Genomic DNA, 25223 nt, shown 5'->3' with positions numbered 1-25223 from the left:
TTCATTAAAATATCTTCTATGCCATTTATATGGTTGCCAGTATTTCAATCATCCCATGAATCATAACTTATTTATCTAATCCTATTTATTGTACATTAATATTTTCAAATACAATGTTGTAATAAAGTTCTTATGAACATCTACATTGACTTAATAGAAAAGCCATTATTTTTTCCTCAAGATAGCCAATTTAAAGGCCTCCCTCTATATTGCCTAATTGTCCAGCACAGTAGTTTTCAATATTCTCAGCAACATTAATGGAATTAAAAGAGTATTATTTTGGGGACTTCCTTTGTGGTCCAGTGGCTAAGACTTTGTGCTCCCAATGCAGGGGACCTGGGTTCTAATCCTGGTCAGACAACTAGATCCCACAAGTAAGAATTTGCATGCTGCAACTGAGACCCAGCACAATCAAATAAATAATTAATTTTAAAAAAGAGTATTATTTTCTTCATAGTCTTGACATAAGAGCATTGATCATTTTTTAAATCCACATAAACACTATATACAAAAAGTTATCTTCTTTCCTATATTACTGTTTTAAGATATCTTATATATCAATATTTTTTCTCTAGAATGTTTTAAAACTTCTTATTTATTTATAGGAACTCTCTGTAAACAAACAACACTTCTTATTTTTCTTACTTATTTTTGTAAATATTTCTCCCAGTTTTTGCATGTATTTTTAAGGTTGTATATATTTATGGGGGGTTATGTGGTCAAATCTATAATGTTTTACTTTTTTCACTTCTGCCTCTAATGCAGTGTTTCAAATGCCATTCTTCATCTCAAAGCAACATTGAATTAAGTTTCGTTTCCTGCAAATAATTTTGCAGTTTCACTAAAGAATATTCAAAACCTTATTTTGAATTTATTTATTTATCTGAATTTATATTACTATGTATGATGGTGTAACATCATCACCAGATAGGAATTACATTTTAGATATATGATATCTTAGCCCCATCACAAAATAAAAACGCATTGTTTCATGATTTCATGGATATGATATCAAAAGTACAGGCAACAAAGCAAAAATAGACAAGTGAGGATATATCAAACTGAGAAGCTTCCACAAACCAAAGGAAACATCAACAGAGTGAAAAAGCAAGCTAGCACAAATGATATAAGGTTTTAATTTCCAAAAAATGAAGGAACTCCTGCAACTCAAGGAAAAAAACCCCCAAAACCTGATAACTCAATTAAAAAATTGATCAAGGGCTTGAATAGACATTTCCCTAAAGATATACAGATGGCCAATGGGGTATATGAAAAAATGCTTGACATTGTCAATCATCAGAGAAATGTAAATCAAAACCACAAAGAGATATCATCTCACACATGTCAGAATGTGGGGAAGGAAATGGCGACCCACTCCAGTACTCTTGCCTGGAGAATTCCAGGGACGGAGGAGCCTAGTGGGCTGCCACCTATGGGGTTGCACAGAGTCGGACATGACCGAAGCGACTAAGCAGCAGCAGCAGCATGTCAGAATGACTGGCTGCTTTTTTTTTTTTTTTTTTAAGACACTTAAGTGTTGTCAAGATTGTGGAGAAATTGACACTTTCTATGAACTTATCCATGTTAAACGTATAAATTGTATTAATAAAACTATGCAATCCCGGGATTAAATCTCTGGGCTTTCAATGTCATGAGTCCAGATTCAACCCTGACCTGGGAACTACGAGCCACAGCACAGCCAAAAATCAAACAACCAACAGCACAAAAACTATGACCAAAAAATCTGTATGATTCATAGTGATGTCCCTTTTCATTCTTGGAATTGTTAACTTTATTTTCTCTCTGCTTTTCTTAAGCATTGCTCAGTGTTCATCAATTTTCAATGAGCCATGTTTAAAGGGCTTTCTTCTATGTTTTCTATCTTATGCTTACTTTCTTTTCCATTAATTTTTATTCCTTTTTAAATTAACCCCAACATTCTACATCCTTTAGACTTTCTCATCTCTTAGTTTCTTAATTGGGAGCTTACATTTTTTTCACTTTCAGTCTTTCCTCTTCTCTAAATCTGGGGTATAAATTTCCCTTAGGCACTACCTGGATTTCATTAGAAGAGTTTATTATCATATCATTATTTTGTGTTTATTATCATTATTATCAATCTTTATTATCATTATTTCACAATATTTTGTAAGTTTTAAATTTATTCCCAGATTCAGGGGTTTTTTTGGAAGGGTGTTGCTGAATTTCCCCAAATAAGGATGGCTAACAATATTTTCTTATTAATTTTTAATTCTATTCCACTGTGGTCAGAGTAAATACTCTGTATGAATTCAAAGAGTGAAAGATTTTGTCCTATTATATGGTCATTTTGGTAAAAGTTCTGAGTGCATTTACAATAATGTGAACTCTTGGATTGTTGGGTGCATTGCTCTATGTGTTACTTAGTTAAATGTGCTGATTATGTTGTTCTACATCTACTGTATTCTTTGTTTTTTGCATGTCTGGTCTGTATGCTACTGAAAAAGATACAGTAATAATCCCAAATTTTGATTGTGATTTTGTCTATTTCTTCTTTTCAATCTGTCAAGTATATTTCAAAGCTATGTTCTGTTACCTTTCTTGAATTTTGTTGTCTATAATATCCTTTTTAAGGGTGCATCTCATTATAATCATGAAAATTCCCTCTTTAATTCAATTAGTATATCTTGGCTTAAGTCTACTTTCTGGGACATTGATATAGCTACTCCAGTTTTCTTACAGTTAGTACATTTTTTCCATCATTTTACTTTCAACCTTTCTTTGCTTTCATAATATAAGTTGAGCATTATGCAAGTAACATGTGTGTCAATTTTGTTTTATCTTAATCTATTTACTGTAAATGCAATTACTGATATTGATGTGTTGGTATCTACCATTTGCTTTAAAAAATAATTTATTTATTTTAATTGGAGGCTAATTACTTCATAATATTGTAGTGATTTTGCCATACATTGAAATGAATCATCCATGGGTGTACATGTGTCCCCATCCTGAACCCCCCTCCCACCTCCCTCCTCAACCCCTCCCTAAGGGTTGTCCCAGTGCACCAGCTTTGAACGCCCTATTTCATGCATCATACTTGAACTGGTGATCTATTTCACATTCACATTCAATAATATACATGTTTCATTGCTATCCTCTTAAATCATCCAACCCTCACCTTCTCCCACTGGGTCCAAAAGTCTGTTCTCTATATCTGTGTCTCTTTTGCTGTCTTGCATATAGGGTCATCATTACCATCTTTCTAAGTTCCATATATATGCCTTAATATACTGCATTGGTGTTTTTCTGTCTGACTTACTTCACTCTGTATAATAGGCTCCAGTTTCATCCACCTAGTTAGAACTGATTCAAATGTATTCTTTTTAATGGCTGAGTAATATTCCATTGTGTATGTGTACCACAGCTTTCTTATCCATTCATCTGCTGATGGACATCTAGGTTACTTCCATGTCCTGGGTGTTGTAAACAGTGCTATGATGAACACTGGGGTACATGTGTCTCTTTCAGTTCTGGTTTCCTCAGTGTGTATGCCCAGCAGTGGGATTGCTGGGTCGTATGGCAGTTCTGTTTCCAGTTTTTTAAGGAATCTCCACACTGTTCTCCATAGTGGCTGTACTAGTTTGCATTCCCACCAACAGGGTAAGAGGGTTCCCTTTTCTCCACACCCTCTCCAGCATTTATTGTTTGTAGAGTTTTGGATAGCAGCCATTCTGACTGGTGTGAGATGGTACCTTATTATGGATTTGATTTGCATTTCTCTGATAATGAGTGATGTTGAACATCTTTTCATGTGTTTGTTAGCCATCTGTATGTCTTCTTTGGAGAAATGTCTATTTAGTTCTTTGGCCCATTTTTTGATTGGGTTGTTTATTTTTCTGGTATTGAGCTGCAAGAGCTGCTTGTATATTTTTGAGATTAATTCTTTGTTAGTTGCTTCATTTGCTATTATTTTCTCCCATTCTGAAGGCTGTCTTTTCACCTTGCTTATCATTTCCTTTGTTGTGCAAAAGTTTTTAAGTTTAATTATATCCCATTTGTTTACTTTTCCTTTTATTTCCATTACTCAGGGAGGTGGGTCATAGAGGATCCTGCTGTGATTTATGTCGGAGAGTGTTTTGACTATGTTTTCCTCTAGGAGTTTTACAGTTTCTGGTCTTACATTTAGATCTTTAATCCAGCATGAGTTTATTTTTGTGTATGGTGTTACAAAGTGTTCTAGTTTCATTCTTTTAGAGTTGGTTATGAGTTTTCCCAGCACCACTTGTTGAAGAGATTGTCTTTTATCCATTGTATATTCTTTCCTCCTTTGTCAAAGATAAGTTGTCCATAGGTGCATGGCTTTATCTCTGGGCTTTCTATTTTGTTCCATTCATTTATATTTCTGTCTTTGTGCCAGTACCATACTGTCTTGATGACTGTATCTTTGTTCAGTTCAGTTCAGTCGCTCAGTCGTGTCCAACACTTTGTGACCCCATGAACCACAGCACGCCAGGCCTCCCTGTCCATCACCAACTCCCGGATTTTACTCAAACGCATGTCCATTGAGTCAGTGATACCATCCAACCATCTCATCCTCTGTCATCTCCTTCTCCTCCTGCCCTCAATCTTTCTCAGCATCAGGATCTTCTCAAATGAGTCAGTTCTTTGAATCAGGTAGCCAGATATTGGAGTTTCAGCTTCAACATCAGTCCTTCCAATGAACACCTAGGACTGATCTCCTTTAGGATGGACTGGTTGGGTCTCCTTGCAGTCCAAGGGACTCTCAAGAGTCTTCGCCAATACCACAGTTCAAAAGCATCAATTCTTCTGTGCTCAGCTTTCTTTATAGTCCAACTCTCACATCCATACATGACTACTGGAAAAACCACAGCCTTGACTAGACAGACCTTTGTGGACAAAGTAATGTCTCTGCTTTTTAATATACTGTCTAGGTTGGTCAGAACTTTCCTTCCAAGGAGTAAGCATCTTTAATTTCATGGCTGCAATCATCATCTGCAGTGATTTTGGAGCCCTCCCCCAGTAAAGTCTGACACTGTTTCCACTGTTTCCCTATCTATTTTCCATGAAGTGATGGGACCAGATAGCATGATCTTAGTTTTCTGAATGTTAAATTTTAAGCCAACTTTTTCACCCTCCTCTTTCACTTTCATCAAGAGGCTTTTTAGTTCTTCTTCACTTTCTGCCATAAGGGTGTTGTCATCTGCATATCTGAGGTTATTGATATTTCTCCTAGCAATCTTGATTCCAGCTTGTGCTTCTTCCAGCCCAGTGTTCCTCATGATGTACTCTGCATATAAGTTAAATAAGCAGGAGGAGAATATACAGCCCTGATGTACTCCTTTTCCTATTTGGAACCAGTCTGTTGTTCCATGTTCAGTTCTAACTGTTGCTTCCTGGCCTGCATACAGATTTCTCAAGAGGCAGGTCAGGTGGTCTGGTATTCCCATTTCTTGAAGAATTTTCCACAGTTTATTGTCATCTGCAGAGTCAAAGGCTTTGGCATAGTCAATAAAGAAGAAATAGATATGCTTCTGGAACTCTCTTGCTTTTTTGATGATGCAATGTATGCTGGCAATTTGATCTCTGGTTCCTCTGCCTTTTCTAAATCCAGCTTGAACATCTGGAAGTTAATGGTTCACGTATTGCTGAAGCCTGGCTTGGAGAATTTTAGGCATTACTTTACTAGTGTGTGAGATGAGTCAATTGTGTGGTAGTTTGAGCATTCTTTGGCATTGCCTTTCTTTGGGATTGGAATGAAAATGGACTCTTTCCAGTCCTGTGGCCACTGCTGAGTTTTCCAAATTTGTTGACATATTGAGAGGAATTCCATCACCTCCACTAGCTATGTTTGTAGTGGAGGTGATGCTTCCCACACCGTCGTGATTATTTGGGCCATGAAGATCTTTTTGTACCATTCTTCTGAGTATTCTTGCCACCTCTTCTTAATATCTTCTGCTTCTGTTAGGTCCCTACCACTTCTGTGCTTTATTGAGCCCATATTTGCATGAAATGTTCCCTTGGTGTCTCTAATTTTCTTGAAGAGATCTCTAGTCTTTTCCATTCTATTGTTTCCTCTATTTCTTTGCATTGATCACTGAGGAAAGCTTTCTTATCTCTCCTTACTATTCTTTGGAACTCTGCATTCAAATGGGTATATATTCCTTTTCTCCTTTGCTTTTTGCTTCTCTTCTTTTCAAAGCTATTTGTAAGGCCTTCTCAGACAGCCATTTTGGTTTTTTGCATTTCTTTTTCTTGGGGATGGTCTTGATCCCTGTCTCTTGTATGGTGTCATGAACCTCTGTCCATAGCTTTGTGGTATAGTCTAAAGTCAGGCAGGTTGATTCCTCCAGTTCCATTCTTCTTTCTCAAGATTGCTTTGCCTATTCAAGTTTTTTTGTATTTCCATATAAATTATGAAATTATTTGTTCTACCAATACCATTGGTAGCCTGATAGGGATTGCATTGAATATATAGATTGCTTTGGGTAGTATACTCATTTTCACTATATTGAGTCTTCTGATTAATGAACATGGTATATTTCTCCATCTATTTGTGTCATCTTTGATTTCTTTCATCAGTATTTTATAGTTTTCTATATATAAATCTTTTGTTTCTTTAGGTAGATTTATTCCTAAGTATTTTATTTTTTTCATTGCCACAGTGAATGGAATTTTTTCCTTCTCTTTCTGTTTTCTTATTGATCCACCTGCTTTATGTTCCCTTTTCTCTCCTTTTCTTTCTTCCTTTAGTATTAAATAAATCTGTTATTATTTCAGATTTCCCTTTTTCCTTTTGATTTTCAGCAGCTTTACTAGGAGTGGGGGTTTTCATACTCTTCCATTTATTTTTTTGAAAAATTATCTATCATTATATCTTCAAATATGACTTCTGTAGTTCTGTTTCTCTGTCTCTAGATCACTTCTCCCTCTCCTCCTCCTCTTTCTTCTGCTTCTCATCTCTCATCTTTAGCACTCCTCTGAAAGAGGTGAAAGTGAAGTCACTCAGTCGTGTCTGACTCTTTGCGACCCCATGGATTGTAGCCTACCAGACTTCTCCATCCATGGGATTTTCTAGGCAAGAGTACTGGAGTGGGTTGCCATCCCCTTCTCCAGGGGATCTTCCTGACCCAAGAATCGAACCCAGGTCTCCTGCATTGCAGGCAGACGCTTTTACCATCTGAGCCACCAGGGAACACATTAGGACTCCTCTAAGTCACTATATTCTGGGTTCTATCTAAAATTATTTTAACTTATTCATTCACTTTTTAAGGTTGGCAATGGTTTCTTTGATATTTTTATTTATTAATGATTATTTGTTATTTTTTCATCTTTTTATTCTCTCTCTCTTTTCCCCTAAATACATTGATCATAGTTAAAATCCTTATCTGCCAAGTCCAACATTTCTATCATGTGTGTCTTTGCACTCTCTTATCTTCTGTTTTTCACGTTGATCATTTGTCATGTTATCCTATCTTGTCAAATGTCATGTTATTTTTTATTGAGTGCTATAAATTATATATGAAAAAGTAAGCTATTCCTGATACGTTTTCTAACACTTGTAAAGATGTACCCTTTGTTTTTCTAGACAAGTAGGGAGAAGGGGTATATGTCACTCAAACATCTAAATAGAACCTAAAACTGAGCTGTAACAAGTGTGGATTGCCATTTTGGTAGCACTCAGTCCACCTCTGATTTTTCTGTCCTTGTGACATGGACTTGCAGAGATTTCAGTTCAGAGCCTGGATTCTTTGGTAGCTCAGTACCCAAGAGAATAATAAAGACTCTGCTTTCCAGTCTTTTTATGTAGTTCTTTAGCTTCCTGCCCTCCTCAGCTTATATACTGGGCAGATATTTGAGGAGAAAACATGCTGTGTGAGAGAGGCTCTCAAGACTCTAGTTTTGTCACTCCAGCACCAGGTAACTCGCAAATTATGCTGGCTTCCTGTCACAACAGTAGTCCTCTGCTTGCCCAAGCCCAGATTCTGAATCATTAAATTATGCAATGAATCGACAAATTCCCACAGAGAAAAAGAAGCTATAGATTCTGGACTAACATTGAAATAATCGCCACTCTTTAGAATTTCAGCATATTTAGTCCATGTTGTGTTAACAAATGTCGAATACATTTACTGTTTCTTAAAAAACATTTTCCAGCTTTTAAAGTTGTATCCAGCAAGACGCAGCAAGACACATTGGCCTGCTGTGAACTCCTCCATTCTCCCTGGACGTGGAAAATTTTAGGTTTAATTCTCTAGTTCATTATTTACTTAAAGTGCAGCACTGATAGACATTATTTAACCTTTCTTTACGTCACTTTTATGTATAAAAGGAGAGAAGAATACATTGAGTCTGTTAATGTTATTTGTTCAAAGGCTTTCAGGACAGGAATATAACTTATTTCTGCTCAGTGATAGAACTAGAAGGGTTCGCCGGTGGCTCAGTGGTAAAAGACACTGGTTAGGTCGCTGGGTGAGGATGATCCCCTGGAGGAGGGTGTGGCAAGCCACTCCGGTATTCTTGCCTGGAGAATCCCATGGGCAGAGGAGCCTGGTGGGCTACAGTTCATAAGGTCTTAAAGAGTCAGACATGACTAAAGCGACTAAGCACACATACACACTATTTCCCCCTCAAGATCACATAACTCCAAAATTTGAATAACAGATATTCTTGACACAAAGTCCAAGGAAGGGTTGTATGTTTGGGGGAGCAGAAGACCATTCTCTGATTCCCAATGGAATCTGGCCAGTGTCAATCAATGTTACCTGACATCATCTCTCATGCAAATTGTTTAATCCACTCAAAAAGATCACATTTTTTTGAAGCTAAGTATCCAGATCTGAAGTCTGAAGCTTAGAACCGAAAGTGAAATATTCTGGGGATAAACCAAGACATCTCAGATTCCATTTGTTTTTCAGTTCTGAATGACTGTACCAAGGAGAAGGATTCTAATGGTAGATGATTCATGATTGCTATCTGAGGCATCTGATGAAGCCAGTTCCTGACTCCACTCCCTTTAATCAACCCCTTTAACTCTTAGGTCAACGGCATCAAACTGTGTGTGGTTTGTAAGGAATCCATCCAGCTGCCGACTGGTTCCTGTGACTCTGAACTCACTGCTCTGAGAAAAGAGACCAACATTTCCTGTAAATCTTTCTCAGATGCTGTGCAGAACTCTACAGATCAGAATGTTTACTCTGATATGACCTTGTAACACCTTCTGTCTCAGACTACTCTCTAGTGTTTTCAACTTTATATTTCCTGTTTTATTTTCCTCCTATTTTTCAACCTTATTAATTCTCTTGTCACTGCTATAAGAAACCAGACCCAGCTGCTGCCCCAGTGCAATGACTCCATTTCAGAATCAGCAGAGTCTGCAGCCTCAGAGGAGAGCGCCCCCTTACTGCTCAGGTGAAGGTCCCACAGGACAGAAGACCCTTCTCATTCCCCAGGTCAACGCCCTATTGTCCCATTTCTCTCTCCTCAGGCAGCAGACAGCTCCGCCTGGTGGACGGGGGCGGTCCCTGCGCCGGGAGAGTGGAGATCCTTGACCAGGGCTCCTGGGGCACCATCTGTGATGACGGCTGGGACCTGGACGATGCCCGCGTGGTGTGCAGGCAGCTGGGCTGTGGAGACGCCCTCGATGCCACTGTGTCTTCTTCCTTTGGGGCGGGATCAGGGCGCATTTGGCTGGACAACGTGAGGTGCACAGGAAAGGAGTCCCAGGTGTGGAGGTGCCCTTCCCGGGGCTGGGGGAAGCACTACTGCGATCATAGCGAGGATGCAGGAGTCGTCTGCTCAGGTATGGTCAGTTCATGCCCACCAGCTGGGAGAATGGAAGTTCCAAGAAAGCTGGTGTCTGATCAGAGGGACAATGGGGACGGGTGGGCTAGAGAAGACTGAGACAACTACCCATCCTCCCTGAGTGCCCTGTAGCTGTGAGCAATGAGCTTCATATACTTTCCTCTTACAAGTCTCTGCTATTCTTTTCTTCTCCAGTGGTCTTACCTGACACTAAAATAGCTTTATTTATTCTCCCAGTTAAAATAAATCTTCATAATTTTTTTCATAATTCACTTTTTGTAAAAGTGAAACATTTGTTAACAGCCATATACACACTCTCTTTGCACAGGAAGGCTATGAGAGGCAGGGATAAAAATTAGGATGTACTTTACTGGGTGATTTTTTTTTTTTCTGTACAAACGATGTGAGACATTATTTTGCACTAAGTTAGTATGAGTGGAGGCTACTCCTACTAGAGGAGGATATCATTTACATATAGACGGTATCCCTACAGAGGATATCATTTAACAGATCAGAGATTCTTATAGATTTGTGCCAGATTTCAAGTTTCCTTTGCAAATTTAGACATAAATGTTCATAGTTCTTTGATGGTTGAGAACGGTTGATGAAATGCTCTGACTCATATATTCCTCCATTGTTACTAGAAAAGTCTCTCTCTCAAATTTTTCCTTTAAAATATATGTATAAAGGAAACTTTGGAGGAACACTTAGCCATGTACTGACAAGTCAAAGGTGGAGGTAAGAAAACTTGAATTTCTGTGTTTTATGATAAGAGATTAGATAGTTTATACTTGATGACTTCAATGATGTAAGAGAATTGCATTTGGAGGCTTATTTGGAGTACATGGACAAATATAACTTTTGAAGAAGGTGGAAAAGGTTTTATAGTAGCTGGGAGGAAGACAAATGGCAATGGGAGCTGATGAGGGTAACTGTGAGGTTCTCTGAGCAGCACTGGGGGGCCAGGTGTTGGTGTGAAGGATGCTACGTGTGCCTAAGGACACAGGATGTGCACACAGCAAGAGACTAGACAAGGATATATCTTTATTATATTTAATATCTTCACTCACATCAGATTTCTATTTAATAGTTTTCTTGGAGTTTTCCCACACTTATTCTTCCATTTAAATTTTAAAATCAAGTAGAAAATAAAAATGATGCACTGTATCTCAGAAGTCTCTATCTTGATATGTATAAAACTATTGATTATTCAGCATATATTTGAATATTTCACATGTATCAGGGTATATAAAACAGAATACAAGAAATACTTCTTTCTTGTTCTTTCTAAATTTTTAATCTCATAGAATTAATATAACAATATCAATAACCTCAGATATGCCGATGACACCACCCTAAAGGAAGAAAGTAAAGAGGAACAGAGGAGAGCCTCTTGATGAAAGTGGAAGAGAAGAGTGAAAAAGCTGGCTTGAAACTCCACATTCAAAAAACTAATATCATGGCATCCAGTCCCATCACTTCATGACAAGGAGATGAGGAAAAAATGAAAACAGAGATAGACTTTATTTTCTTGGGCTCCAAAATCACTGCAGACTATGACTGCAGTTATGAAATTAAAAGATGCTTGCTCCTTGTGAGGAAAGTTATGACAAACCTAGATAGCATATTAAAAATCAGAGACATTAATTTGTGACAAAGGTCCATATAGTCAAAGCTATGTTTTTTTTTTTCCAGTAGTTATCTATGGACATGAGAGTTGGATCATAAAGAAGGCTGAGCACTGAAGAATTGATGCTTTTGAATGGTGGTGTTGGAGAAGACTCTTGACAGTCCCATGGACAGCAAGGAGATCAAATCAGTCAATCCTAAAGTAAATCAACCATGAACAATTCATTGGAAGGACGGATGCTAAAGCTGAAACTCCAATACTTTGGCCACAAGAAGTTCCTCTGCAAGAAGAACTGACTCATTGGAAAAGACCCTGAGGGTGGGAAAGGTTGAAGATGGAAGGGGACAACAGAGGATGAGATGGTTGGATGGCATCACTGACTCAAAGGACATGAGTTTGAGTAAACTCAGGGAGATAGTGAAGAACAGGGAAGCCTGGTATGCTGCAGTCCATGGGGTCACAAAGAGTCGGACACAACTGAGTGACTGAGCAACAAAAACAAACAATTAAATAAAAATGCTTTAATTAGAATGTGTAGCCTGGGACAAAACTCCCAGCCAGAGGAGACTAGGGGTCCTAACCTGGGCCTCTCTGTTCAGTTCTGTCACTAAGTTGTGTCTGACTCTTTGTGAACCCATGAATTGCAGCATGCCAGGCCTCCTTGTCCATCACCAATGTCCATACCCTGTGTCCAAGTTAACAGAAGCCCAAGTAAGATGGTAGGTGTTGAGAGAGGCATCAGAGGGCAGACACACTAAGCATAATCACAGAAAACTAGTCAATCTAATCACATGGACCACAGCCTTGTCTAACTCAATGAAACTAAGCCATGCCACCCATGATGGGCGGGTCATGGTGGAGAGGTCTGATAGAATGCGGTCCATTGGAGAAGAGAATGGCAAACCACTTCAGTATTCTTGCCTTGAGAACCCCATGAACAGTATGAAAAGGCAAAATGATAGAATACTGAAAGAGGAACTCCCCAGGTCGGTAGGTGCCCAATATGCTACTGGAGATCAGTGGAGAAATAACTCCAGAAAGAATGAAGGGATGGAGCCAAAGCAAAAACAACACCCAGTTGTGAATGTGACTGGTGATGGAAACAAGGTCTCATGCTGTAAAGAGCAATATTGCATAGGAACCTGGAATGTTAGGTCCGTGAATCAAGGCAAATTGGAAGTGGTCAAACAGGAGATGGCAAGAGTGAACATCAACATTCTAAGAATCAGCGAACTAAAATGGACTGGAATGGGTGAATTTAACTCAGATGACCATTATATCTACTACTGTGGGCAGGAATCCCTTAGAAGAATTGGAGTAGCCATCATGGTCAATAAGAGTCTGAAATGCAGTCAGTTCAGCTCAGTCACTCAGTCGTGTCCGACTCTTTGTGACCCCATGAATCGCAGCACGCCAGGCCTCCCTGTCCATCACCAACTCCTGGAGTTCACTCAGACTCACGTCCATTGAGTCCGTGATGCCATCCAGCCATCTCATCCTCTGTTGTCCCCTTCTCCTCCTGCCCCCAATCCTTCCCAGCTTCAGTCTTTTCCAATGAGTCAACTCTTCGCCTGAGGTGGCCAAGGTGTTGGAGTTTCAGCTTTAGCATCATTCCTTCCAAAGAAATCCCAGGGCTGATCTCCTTCAGAATGGATTGGTTGGATCTCCTTGCAGTCCAAGGGACTCTCAAGAGTCTTCTCCAACACCACAGTTCAAAAGCAGTACTTGGATGCAATCTCAAAAACGACAGAATGTTCTCTGTTCATTTCCAAGGCAAACCATTCAATATCATGGTAATTCATGTCTATGCCCCAACCAGTAACACTGAAGAAGCTGAAGTTGAACAGTTCTATGAAGACCTCCAAGACCTTTTAGAACTAACAGCCAAAAAAGATATCCTTTTCATTATAGGGGACTGGAATGCAAAAGTAGCAAGTCAAGAAACACCTGGAGTAACAGGCAAATTTGGCCTTGGAATGCAGAATGAAGCAGGGCAAAGGCTAATAGAGTTTTGCCAAGAGAATGCACTAGTCATAGCAAACACCCTCTTCTAAAAACACAAGAGAAGACTCTACACATGGACATCACCAGATGGTCAACATTGAAATCAGACTGAGTATATTCTTTGCAGCCAAAGATGGAGAAGCTCTATACAGTCAGCAAAAACAAGACCAGGAGCTGACTGTGGCTCAGACCATGAGCTCCTTATTGCTAAATTCAGACTTAAAGTGAAGAAAATAGGGAAAACAACTAGACTATTCAGGTATGACCTAAATCAAATTCCTTATGATTATACAGTGGAAGTGAGAAATAGATTTAAGGGACTAGATCTGATAGATAGAGTGCCTGATGAACTATGAATGGAGGTTTGTGACATTGTACAGGAGACAGGGATCAAGACCATCCCCATGGAAAAGAAATGCAAAACATCAAAATAACTGTTTGGGGAAGTCTTACAAATAGCTGTGAAAAGAAGAGAAGTAAAAAGCAAAGGAGAAAAGGAACGATATAAGCATCTGAATGCAGAGTTCCAAAGAATAGCAAAGAGAGATAAGAAAGCCTTCCTCAGCGATCAGTGCAAAGAAATAGAGTAAAACAACAGCATGGGAAAGACTAGAGATCTCTTCAAGAAAATTAGAGATACCAAGGGAACATTTCATGCAAATATGGGCTCAATAAAGGACAGAAATGGTAGGGACCTAACAGAAGCAGAAGATATTAAGAAGAGGTGGCAAGAATACACAGAAGGACTCTACAAAAAAGATCTTCATGACCAAGATAATCATGATGGTGTGATCATTCACCTAGAGCCAGACATCCTGGAATGTGAAGTCAAGTGGGCCTTAGAAAGTATCACTATGAACAAAGCTAGTGGAGGTGATGGAATTCCAGTTGAGCTATTTAAAATCCTGGAAGATGATGCTGTGAAAGTGCTGCACTCAATATGTCAGCTAATTTGTTAAATTCAGCAGTGGCCACAGGACTGGAAAAGGTCAATTTTCATTCCAATTCCAAAGAAAGGCAAGGCCAAAGAATGCTCAAACTACCGCACAATTGCACTCATCTCACACGCTAGTAAAGTAATGCTCAAAATTCTCCAAGCCAGGCTTCAGCAATACGTGAACTGTGAACTTCCAGATGTTCAAGCTGGTTTTCGAAAAGGCAGAGGAACCAGAGATCAAATTGCCAACATCCACTGGATCATGGAAAAAGCAAGAGAGTTCCAGAAAAACATCTACTTCTGCTTTATTGACTATGCCAAAGCCTTTGACTGTGTGGATCACAATAAACTGTGGGCCTCTTTGGGGAGATGGAAATGGATAAATAATAAAAGGCAAACAAATCATCCTCTCTCTCCTCATTCATTCTTATATCAGTGGTCAAGCTAATACTTCAATTCTTTAATTTCTGTTGTGTCTTTTCTGTTCTCTCCTGCTCTCTATAGTAGATTTTTATTCTGTTATGTCATTCTTTTTGAGAATTCAAAGTTCACATAGTTATGCAATCAGAGCCTTTGACCAGGACAAATTCCACCATGTACGTAAATAACCATGAGCACACCCAGAAACCATGCAAATTATTAAAAAAATTGTTCTTTATGATGTGCAGGGATTGTTTCCCATTGGATTACCTTTTCTGCATCCAAATATGGTCCCTGAAGGATGAAATCATGATCATGAGTCTTTTCTTTGGTCTCTCTCTCATACTCCATCCACTCCCCGTTTAACCTACCACCCACCCCACCTCACTCCCTACAGAAGTTCTTCCCTTTAAGAGTCTCCTTTCCATCTATTTGTAGCTCTTAAGATTGTTTATTCTTTTGTGCACTGGGGGAAATGTGAAAGGGTAGCACTGTTAGGTGGAAAATGGGAGGAGCACAGGTGATAATAGGTGTTAAAATCTTGCTGAACAGGTATTTGGTTTCCAAACCTATGTTTCACCCCTATTGAGTCTTTTGCAATTTAGAAATCACTAAAAAATATATGGCTTGTTTGCTCTCTGCTCTCTTTCTTTCACTATACTTTTTTATAGCTTGCTGGCTTCTTATCTCAGAAATCCAAATAAGAAAGGCATGTGCAGTTGGCATATAGATAGGGTTAGAATACATCAAATTCTTATCACTCCTTTACATTTGCTAAGTATCTCATGTCTAGTATGAAATAATCAACTAACTCAGTTGTCTTGCATAATCCCACTGAGACTTCACTTTCTCTCAGCTGTGTTCATAAATCCTAGGTTTTTAAGAAAGATGGCTAGGACCATTCCCTCTGTCTCCTATGACTCTCTGAGCTTTCATCATTTTCAAACATTTCTGTGAGCAATTTCTTTCACAATTAAATTACCTAATTGTGACCTAATGCCTGTATCAGATCCAGCCTGCATGAGGTTCCCTGTCCTCAGTGACTTGAATATTGGCTCTGAGAGAAAACTGGCCAGAATTCTAGCCCCAGAAATCTCAAGATGACCTTCTAAACTTTTCTGACTCTTACGCCTCTAACCTCTTGAATTCCATGGACATTTTTCACTCTCACTTCAGCTCTGCACTCACGTTTGAATGACTACTACTGTGCAGTTTCTTTGGGCACTGTAGTTTCCAGGCCCCCAGATAAGAATTAACATTCCTAACCAATATATATTCTCGGGATTCAGCCATTCCAAACTCACTCTGCAGTCCTTCCGGATATCTCTTCAGAAACTTGCTAATGAAAATGCAATTTGACAATGACAGTCAAATTCTCTCTTCTTATCCCCTCTTATTCCACTGCTGGAAAGAAAAGCTTTCCCAGCATTGCCTGTGAGGTGTTGTTTCCAATTGTCAAGCCAGTTTCATGAACACTCACTGGGTTTGTTCTTTGTTTCTCTTAGGATTTGTGCGTCTGGCTGGAGGGGATGGACCCTGCTCAGGGCGAGTAGAAGTGCATTCTGGAGAAGCCTGGACCCCAGCATCTGATGGAAACTTCAAACTCCCCACTGCTCAGGTCATCTGTGCAGAGCTGGGGTGTGGCAAGGCTGTGTCTGTCCTGGGACGGGTGCCCTTCAGAGAGTCTGATGGCCGGGTCTGGGCTGAAGAGTTCAGGTGTGAGGGGGAGGAGCCTGAGCTCCGGGTCTGCCCCAGAGTGCCCTGTCCAGGGGGCACTTGTCACCACACTGGAGCTGTTCAGGTTGTCTGTTCAGGTGAGATGCATGGCAAGGCTTAACATCCACGTACAATCGGTTCAGCTAAAAAAAAAAAAAAAAAAAGACTTTGCTGAAATCCTGTCTTTTTCTATTAGTGTACACAGACATCCGGCTTATGAAAAACGGCATCTCTAATTGTGAGGGGCAGGTGGAGATGAACATTTCTGGACGATGGAGAGCATTCTGTGCTTCCCACTGGAGTCTGGCCAATGCCAATGTTGTCTGTCGTCAGCTCGGCTGTGGAGTCGCCATCTCCACCCCAAATGGGGCAGAAGGAAGTGATCAACTCTGGAAAGCCCGATTTCACTGCTCAGGAACTGAGTCCTTCCTGTGGAAATGCCCTGTGACTGCCCTGGGTGTTCCTGACTGTTCCCATGGCAATACGGCCTCTGTGATCTGCTCAGGTAAGAGAGGGAAGGGCTACTATACTTAGGATGCTCCTGGAGTGAAATGTCCCTACAGCAGAGAGAAGGGAAAACAGGCTTAAAAAGGAAGATATTCTGTAGTGAAATGTTTATTCTTGTTACTGAACTCAGGTTTCAGCTACTCATTACTCAAGAATCGAATACTGAGAGAAAAGTGTGGGGTAAAATTAAAGATAGCTTTATTGAGGAAAGCAGCAGTTCTGGGGAGACAGAGGACTAATGTACCAAGAACCAGCTCTTACTTGCGGATCAAGGCCAGGAGTTTTTAAATGGGAATTTCAGGAGTGCACAGGTGGAGGTTTTGTCAAGTCTGACAAAATGTGGTCCACTAGAGAAGGGAATCACAAACCACTTCAGTATTCTTGCCTTGAAAGCCCCATGAACAGTATGAAAAGGCAAAAAGATAGGAGACTGAAAGATGAACTCCCCAGGTCGGCAGGTGCCCAATATGCTACTGGAGATCAGTGGACAAATAACTCCAGAAAGAATGAAGAGGTGGAACCAAAGCAGAAACAACACACAGTAGTGGATGTGACTGGTGATGGAAGCAAGGTCTGATGCTGTAAAGAGCAATATTGCATAGGAACCTGGAATGTTAGGTCCATGAATCAAGGCAAATTGGAAGTGGTCAAACAGGAGATGGCAAGAGTGAAAATCGACATTCTAGGAATCAGTGAACTAAAATGGACTGGAATGGGTGAATTTAACTCAGATGACCATTATATCTACTACTGTGGACAAGAATCCCTTAGAAGAAATGGCCTAGCCATCACGGTCAACAAGAGTCCTAAACACAGTTCTTGGATGCAATCTCAAAAATGACAGAATGATCTCAGTTCATTTCCAAGGCAAACCATTTAATATCATAGTAATCCAAGTCTATGCCCCAAGCAGTAACACTGAAAAATCTGAAGTTGAAAGGTTCTATGAAGCACCTATGAGACCCTCTAGAACTAACAACAACAAAAAAGATGTCCTTTTCATTATAGGGGACTGGAATGCAAAAGTAGGAAGTGAAGAGACACGTGGAATAGCAGGGAAATTTGGAGTACAAAATGGAGTGCAAAATGAAGCAGGACAAAGGCTAACAGAGTTTTGCCAAGAGAACGCACTAGTTATAGCAAACACCCTCTTCCAACAACACAGGAGAAGACTCTACACATGGACATCACCAGATGGTCAACACTGAAATCATATTGATTATATTCGTTGCATCCAAAGATGGAGAAGCTCTATATAGTCAGCAAAAACAAGACCTGGAGCTGACTGTGGCTCAGATCATGAACTCCTTAATGGCAAATTTAGACTTAAAGTGAAGAAGGTAGGCAAAAACACTAGACCATTCAGGTATGACCTAAATAAAATTCCTTATGATTATACAGTGGAAGTGAGAAATAGCTTTAAGGGACTAGATCTGATAGAGTGCCTGATGAACTATGGATGGAGGTTCATGACATTGTAAAGGAGGCAGTGAGAAAGCCATCCCCAAGGAGAAAAAAAATGCCAAAAAGCAAAATGGCTGTCTCAGGAGGCCTTGCAAATAGCTGAGAAAAGAAGAGAAGCAAAAAGCAAAGGAGAAAAGGAAAGATATAAGCATCTGAATGCAGAGTTCCAAAGAATAGCAAGGAGAGATAAGAAAGCCTTCCTCAGTGATCAGTGCAAAGAAACAGAGGAAAACAATAGAATGGGAAAGACTAGAGATCTCTTCAAGAAAATTAGAGATACCAAGGGAAAATTTTCAAAGATGGGCATGACAAATGACAGAAATGTTATGGGTCTACCAGAAGCAGAAGATATTAAGAAGAGGTGGCAAGAATACACAGAAGAACTATACAAAAAGATCTTCATGACCCAGATAACCAATACGGTGTGTTCATTCACCTAGAGCCAGACATCCTGGAATGTGAAGTCAAATGGGCCTTAAAAAGCATCACTACGAATAAAGCTAGTAGAGGTGATGGATTCCAGTTGAGCTCTTTCAAATCCTAAAAGATGATGCTGTGAAAGTGCTTCACTCAATATGTCAGCAAATTTGTAAAATTCAGCAGTGGCCACAGAACTGGAAAATGTCAGTTTTCATTCCAATCCCAAAGAAAGGCAATGACAAAGAACACTCAAACTAAAGCACAGTGTACTCATCTCACACACTAGTAAAGTAATGCTCAAAATTCTCCAAGCCAGGCTTCAGCAGTACATGGACCATGAAATTTCAGATGTTCAAGCTGGATTTAGAAAAGGTAGAGGAAACAGAGATCAAATTGCTACATTCACTGGATCATCAAAGCAAGAGAGTTCCAGAAAAACATCTACTTCTGCTTTATTGACAATGCTAAAGCCTTTGACTGCATGGATCACAACAAACGGTAGAAAATTCTTCAAGAGATAGGAATACCGGACCACTTTATCTGCCTCTTGAGAAATCTGTATGCAGGTCAGGAAGCAACAGTTAGAGCTGGACGTGGAACAACAGATGGATTCCAAATAGGGAAAGGAGTACGTCAAGGCTGTATATTGTCACCCTGCTTATTTAACTTATACACAGAGTACGTCAAGCTAAACGTAGGGTTGGATCAAGCACAAGCTGGAATTCTGGTGGCTGAGATGGTAAAGTGTCTGCAATGCAGGAGACCTGGGTTCCATCCCTGAGTCAGGAAGATCCCCTGGAGAAGGAAATGACAGCCCACTCCAGTACTCTTGCCTGGAAAATCCCATGAACAGAGGAGCCTGGTAGGCTACAGCCCATGGGGTTGCCAAGAGTCGGACATGACTGAGCGATGTCACTTTCACTTTCAAACTATTATTATTTTTTCCTATTTGACTGTTTTCCTTTGTTTCTGATTTTTGTTCATTTCTGTGATTAAATTTATTCTTTAATTAGGTTTTTCTACAAAGAGAGGCAGGTGGAGGACATGAGGGTGGTCTGTCCTGAGAAGGCTCTGTAAGGTCCTGCTCCATAACATTCTCATTGTTCACTCATTTTTTCATGGGAAAAAAGTGCTAAGAAATGCTAAGAAGTGCTATGTCAGGGAAAGAAATCCCTAGATGAATACTATTTTTTTTAATGAAACATTATTATTTAAGGATAATAATAGAGAACAAAGTACAAACAATAAATGTATACCTAGGTCATATTCCCCAACCTAGATCTACAAAGAGAACATTCACAGCACCACAGAATCACTATTGCCTCCCAATAGCCGCGTCCTCCACTCCAGGGAAGACTGCTTACCTAAGACTTGTACTACCATAGAATATTTTCTCAGTTTGTGAACTTTATGTAAAACCATACAGTATGTTTTCTTTTGAGTCTAATTTCTTTGACTCAAAACTGTGTTTGAGATTCACTCATGATGTTGTTTATGGCAACATTTTTATTCATTTTTATTATTATATAGTATTCCTTTGAATGATCACATGATCCATTCAAGTAATGGCAGAGATTTGAATTTATTTCCAGTTCTTGACTATTACAAATGCAATGGTGCAAATTATCATGATGATGACTTTTGGCAAAAGTATTTATTATGATTTTTATGTGTTTAATTCTTGGTCTTATATTTTTATTTTCTTAATGATATGCTGTACTTCAATGAGCCAAGTTACTCATCTTAGATTTGACTTATCAACTTTTTTTCTGTCCATGTAGTGCTCCTTCAGTCAGTCAGTTCAGTTCAATCGCTCAGTCATGTCTGACTCTTTGCAACCCCATGGACTGCAGCATGCCAAGCTTTCCTGTCCTTCACCATCTCCTGGAGCTTGCTCAATCTCATATCTATTGAGTCACTGATACCATCCAATCATCTCATCCTCTGTCATCCCCTTCTCCTTCTGCCTTCAATCTTTCTCAGCATCAGTCTTTACCAATGGGTCAGTTCTTCTTATCATGTGGCCAAAGAATTGGAGCTTCAGCTTCAGTATCAGTCTTTCCAATGAATATTCAGGATTGATTTCCTTTAGGATTGACTGTTTGATCTCCTTGCGGTCCAAGGGACTCTCAAGAGTCTTCTCCAACACCACAGTTCAAAAGCATCAATTCTTCAGCACTCAGCTTTCTTTATGGTCCAACTCTCACATCCATACATGACTACTGGAAAAACCAAAGCTTTGTTGGACCTTTGTTGGCAAAGTAATGTCTCTACTTTTTAATATGCTATGTAGGTTGGTCATAGCTTTTCTTACAAGGAGCAAGAGTCTTTTAATTTCATGGCTGCAGTCACCATCTGCAGTGATTTTGGAGCCCAAGAAAAGAACGTCTTTCACCGTTACCACTGTTTCCCCATATATTTGCATGAAGTGATGGGAAGAAATGCCATGATCTTCGCTTTTTGAATGTTGAGTTTTAAGCCAACATTTTCAGTCACCTCTTTCACTTACATCAAGAAGCCCTTTAATTCCTCTTCACTTTCTGCCATAAGGGTGGCATCATCTGCATATCTGAGATTATTGATATTTCTGTCAGCAATCTTGATTCCAGGTTGTACTTCATCCAACCTGGCATTTCACATGATGTACTCTGCATATAAGTTAAATAAGCAGAGTAACAATATACAGCCTTGAAGTACTCCTTTCTCAGTTTTGAACCAGTCCGTTGTTCCAGTCCACAGAGCTCCTTATATTCTTCTGAAAAGAACTTTGTCTACTCCAAAATCACAAAGATGTTCTCTGAGAATATCTCACAGAAGTGTAGTTATTTTTCCTTTGCATATAATTGTACATTGCTTCTAGGATTGATATCTGTGTAGGATAGGGTCAAATGTCATGTTTTCATATGGGCATCCAGTTGACTCAGAATCTTTTTTCTGAAAAGACTATTCCCCACAGCAGTGTCAGCTTTGTGATAAGTGAAAGGGCACATATGTCTGAGTACTTCTTTTAGACTCTCTATTCTGTTCCACTGTATCATTTGTCTATCCTTGCACCTGTTCCACATTTTCTCAATTATTGTAACTTCAATAAGTCTTGAACTTTCTCTGGTGACTCAGATGGTAAAGAATCTGCCTGCAATGTGGGAGACCTAGATTTGATCCCTAGGTTGGGAAGATCCCCTCGAGAAGGCCATGGCAACCCACTTCAGTATTCTTGCCTGGAGAACCATCATGGACAAAGGAGCCTGGTGGGCTACAGTCTGTTTGGGCACAAAGAGTTTGACATGACTGAGTGACTAAGAACACATAGTAAGTCTGAGTTCAGTTCAGTCACTCAGTCATGTTTGACCTTTTGTGACCCCATGGACTGCAGCATGCCAGGCCTCCCTGTCCATCACCAACTCCCGGAGTTTACTCAAACTCCTGTACATTGAGTCGATGATTCCAACTACCTTATCCTCTGTCGTTCCCTTCTTCTCCTGCCTTCAATCTTTCCCAGTATCAGAGAATTTCCCAATAAGTCAGTTCTTTGCATCAGGTGGCCAAAGTATGGAAGTTTCAGCTTCATTATCAGTCCTTCCAATGAATATTCAGGACTGATTTCATTTAGGATTGACTGGTTGGATCTCCTTGCAGTCCAAGGAACTCTCAAGAGTCTTCTCCAATACTACAGTTCAAAAGCATCAATTTTTCAGTGCTCAGCTTGGCCCAACTTTCACATCCACATAGGCTGGAAAAACCATAGCTTTGACCAGACAGACTTTTGTTGGCAAAGCAATGTCTCTGCTTTTTAATATGCTGTCTAAGTTGGTCATAACTTTTCTTCCAAGGAGTAAGAATCTTTTAATTTCATGGCTGCAGTCACCATCTGCAGTGATTTTGGAGCCCCCAAAATAAAGTCAGCCACTGTTTCCAGTGTTTCCCCGTCTATTTGCCATGAAGTGATGAGACCAGACTCCATGATCTTAGTTTTCTAGATGTTGAGCTTTAAGCCAACTTTTTCACTCTCCTCTTTCACTTTCATCAAGAGGCTGTTTTGTTCTTCTTTGCTTTCTGCCATAAGGGTGGTGTTATTTGCATATCTGAGGTTATTAATATTTCTCATGGCAATCTTGATTCCAGCTTGTGCTTCACCCAGCCCAGCATTTTGCATGATGTACTCTGCATAGAAGTTAAATAAGCTTGGTGTGAATATACAGCCTTGATGTACTCCTTTTCCTATTTGGAACCAGTCTGTTGTCCATGTCCAGTTCTAACTGTTGCTTCCTGGCCTGCATACAGATTTCTCAAGAGGCAGGTCAGGTGGTCTGGTATTCCCATCTCTTAAAGAATTTTCTACAGTTTGTTGTGATCCACACAGTCAAAGGCTTTGGCATAGTCAATAAAGCAGAAATAGATGTGTTTCTGGAACTCTCTTGCTTTTTCGATGACCCAGCGGATGTTGGCAATTTGATCTCTGGTTCCTCTGCCTTTTCTAAATGCAGCTCGAACATCTGGAAGTTCATGGTTCATGTTTCATTGAAGCCTGGCTTGGAGAATTTTGAGCATTACTTTACTAGCATTGAGATGAGTGCAATTGTGCAGTAGTATGAGCATTCTTTGGCATTGCCTTTCTTTGGGATTGGAATGAAAACTGACCTTTTCCTGTCCTATGGGCACTGCTGAGTTTTCCAAATTTGCTGGCATATTGAGTGTAGCACTTTCACAGCATCATCTTTTAGGATTTGAAAGAATTCAACTGGAATTCCATCACCTCCACTATCTTGTTCATAGTGATGCTTCTTAGACCCACTTGACTTCACATTCCAGGATGTCTGGCTCTAGGTGAGTGATCACACCATCATAATTATCTTGGTCATGAAGATCTTTTTTGTACCATTCTTCTGGGTATTCGTGCCACCTCTTCTTAATATTTTCTGCTTCTGTTAGGTCCCTACCATTTTTGTCCTTTATTGAGCCAATCATTGCATGAAATGTTCCCTTGGGATCTCTAATTTTCTTGAAGAGATCTCTAGTCTTTCTCATTCTATTGTTTTCCTCTGTTTCTTTGCACTGAGGAAGGCTTTCTTATCTCTCCTTGCTATTCTTTGGAACTCTGCATTCAAATGGGTATATGTTTCCTTTTTCTTTTTCTTTTGCTTCTCTTCTTTTCACAGCTATTTGTAAGGCCTCCTGAGACAGCCATTTTGCTTTTTGGCATTTCTTTTTCTTGGGAATCGTCTTTCTCATTGCCTCCTGTACAATGTCACGAACCTCCACCCATAATTCATCAGGCACTCTGTCTATCAGATCTAGTCCCTTAAATCTATTTCTCACTTCCACTATGTAATCAAAAGGGATTTTATCTAGATCATACTTAAATGGTCTAGTGGTTTTGCCTACTTTCTTCAATTTAAGTCTGTGTCTGAATTGCCAATAAGGAGCTCATGATCTGAGCCACAGTCAGCTCCTGGTCTTATTTTTGTTGTCTGTATAGAGCTTCTCCATCTTTGGCTGCAAAGAATGTAATAAATCTGATTTCAATATTGACTATCTGGTGATGTCCATGTGTAGAGTTTTCTCTTGTGTTGTTGGAAGCGGGTGTTTGCTATGACCAGTGCGTTCTCTTGGCAAAACTGTGCTAGCCTTTGTCCTGCTTCATTCTGTACTCCAAGGGCTAATTTGCCTGTTACTCCAGGTGCTTCTTGACTTCCTACTTTTGCATTCCAGTCCCCTATAATGAAAAGGACGTCATTTTTGGGTGTTCATTCTAGAGGGTCTTGTAGAGAACCATTCAACTTCAGCTTCTTCAGCATTACTGGTTGGGGCATAGACTGGGATTACCGTGATATTGAATGGTTTGCCTTGGAATGAACAGAGATCATTCTGTCATTTTTGAGATTGCATCCAAGTACCGCATTTCAGACTCTTTTTGTTACCTATGATGGCTCCTCCATTTCTTGTGAGGGATTCTTGCCCACAGTAGTAGATAATGATCATCAGAGTTATATTCACCCATTCCAGTCCATTTTAGTTCACTGATTCCTAAAATGTTGACGTTCACTCTTGCCATCTCCTGTTTGACCACTTCCAATTTGCCTTATTCATGGACCTAACATTTCAGGTTCCTATGCAATATTGTTATTTACAGCATCAGACCTTGCTTCCATCACCAGTCACATCCACTACTGGGTATTGTTTTTTCTTTGGCTTCGTCTCTTTATTCTTTCTGGAGTTATTTCTCCATTGATCTCTAGTAGCCTATTGGGCACCTACAGACCTGGGGAGTATGTTATTAGTGTTAGTATTAGTATTAGTTAGTATTAGTGTGTCATTGATGTT

General features: G+C 39.7%; 1 protein-coding gene across 1 annotated transcript in view; it reads left to right on the top strand.

Moving 5' to 3' along the window:
• Window positions 1-25223, top strand: part of LOC120857969 — a 119240-nt gene that overhangs the window by 77833 nt on the left and 16184 nt on the right. Inside the window, exons 20-24 of the mRNA XM_040233890.1 lie at window positions 9041-9146; window positions 9488-9802; window positions 16301-16609; window positions 16708-17016; window positions 17149-17258. Of these exons, the coding sequence (XP_040089824.1) occupies window positions 9041-9146; window positions 9488-9802; window positions 16301-16609; window positions 16708-17016; window positions 17149-17258 (1149 nt within the window). The remainder of the gene's footprint in view (window positions 1-9040; window positions 9147-9487; window positions 9803-16300; window positions 16610-16707; window positions 17017-17148; window positions 17259-25223) is intronic.

Source organism: Oryx dammah, unplaced genomic scaffold, assembly GCF_014754425.2.
Source record: "Oryx dammah isolate SB20612 unplaced genomic scaffold, SCBI_Odam_1.1 HiC_scaffold_29, whole genome shotgun sequence".
NCBI classification, from domain to species: Eukaryota; Metazoa; Chordata; class Mammalia; order Artiodactyla; family Bovidae; genus Oryx; species Oryx dammah.
The sequence above is the reverse complement of the archived record's forward strand: the minus strand, read 5'-3'. Positions and strand labels throughout refer to the sequence as shown.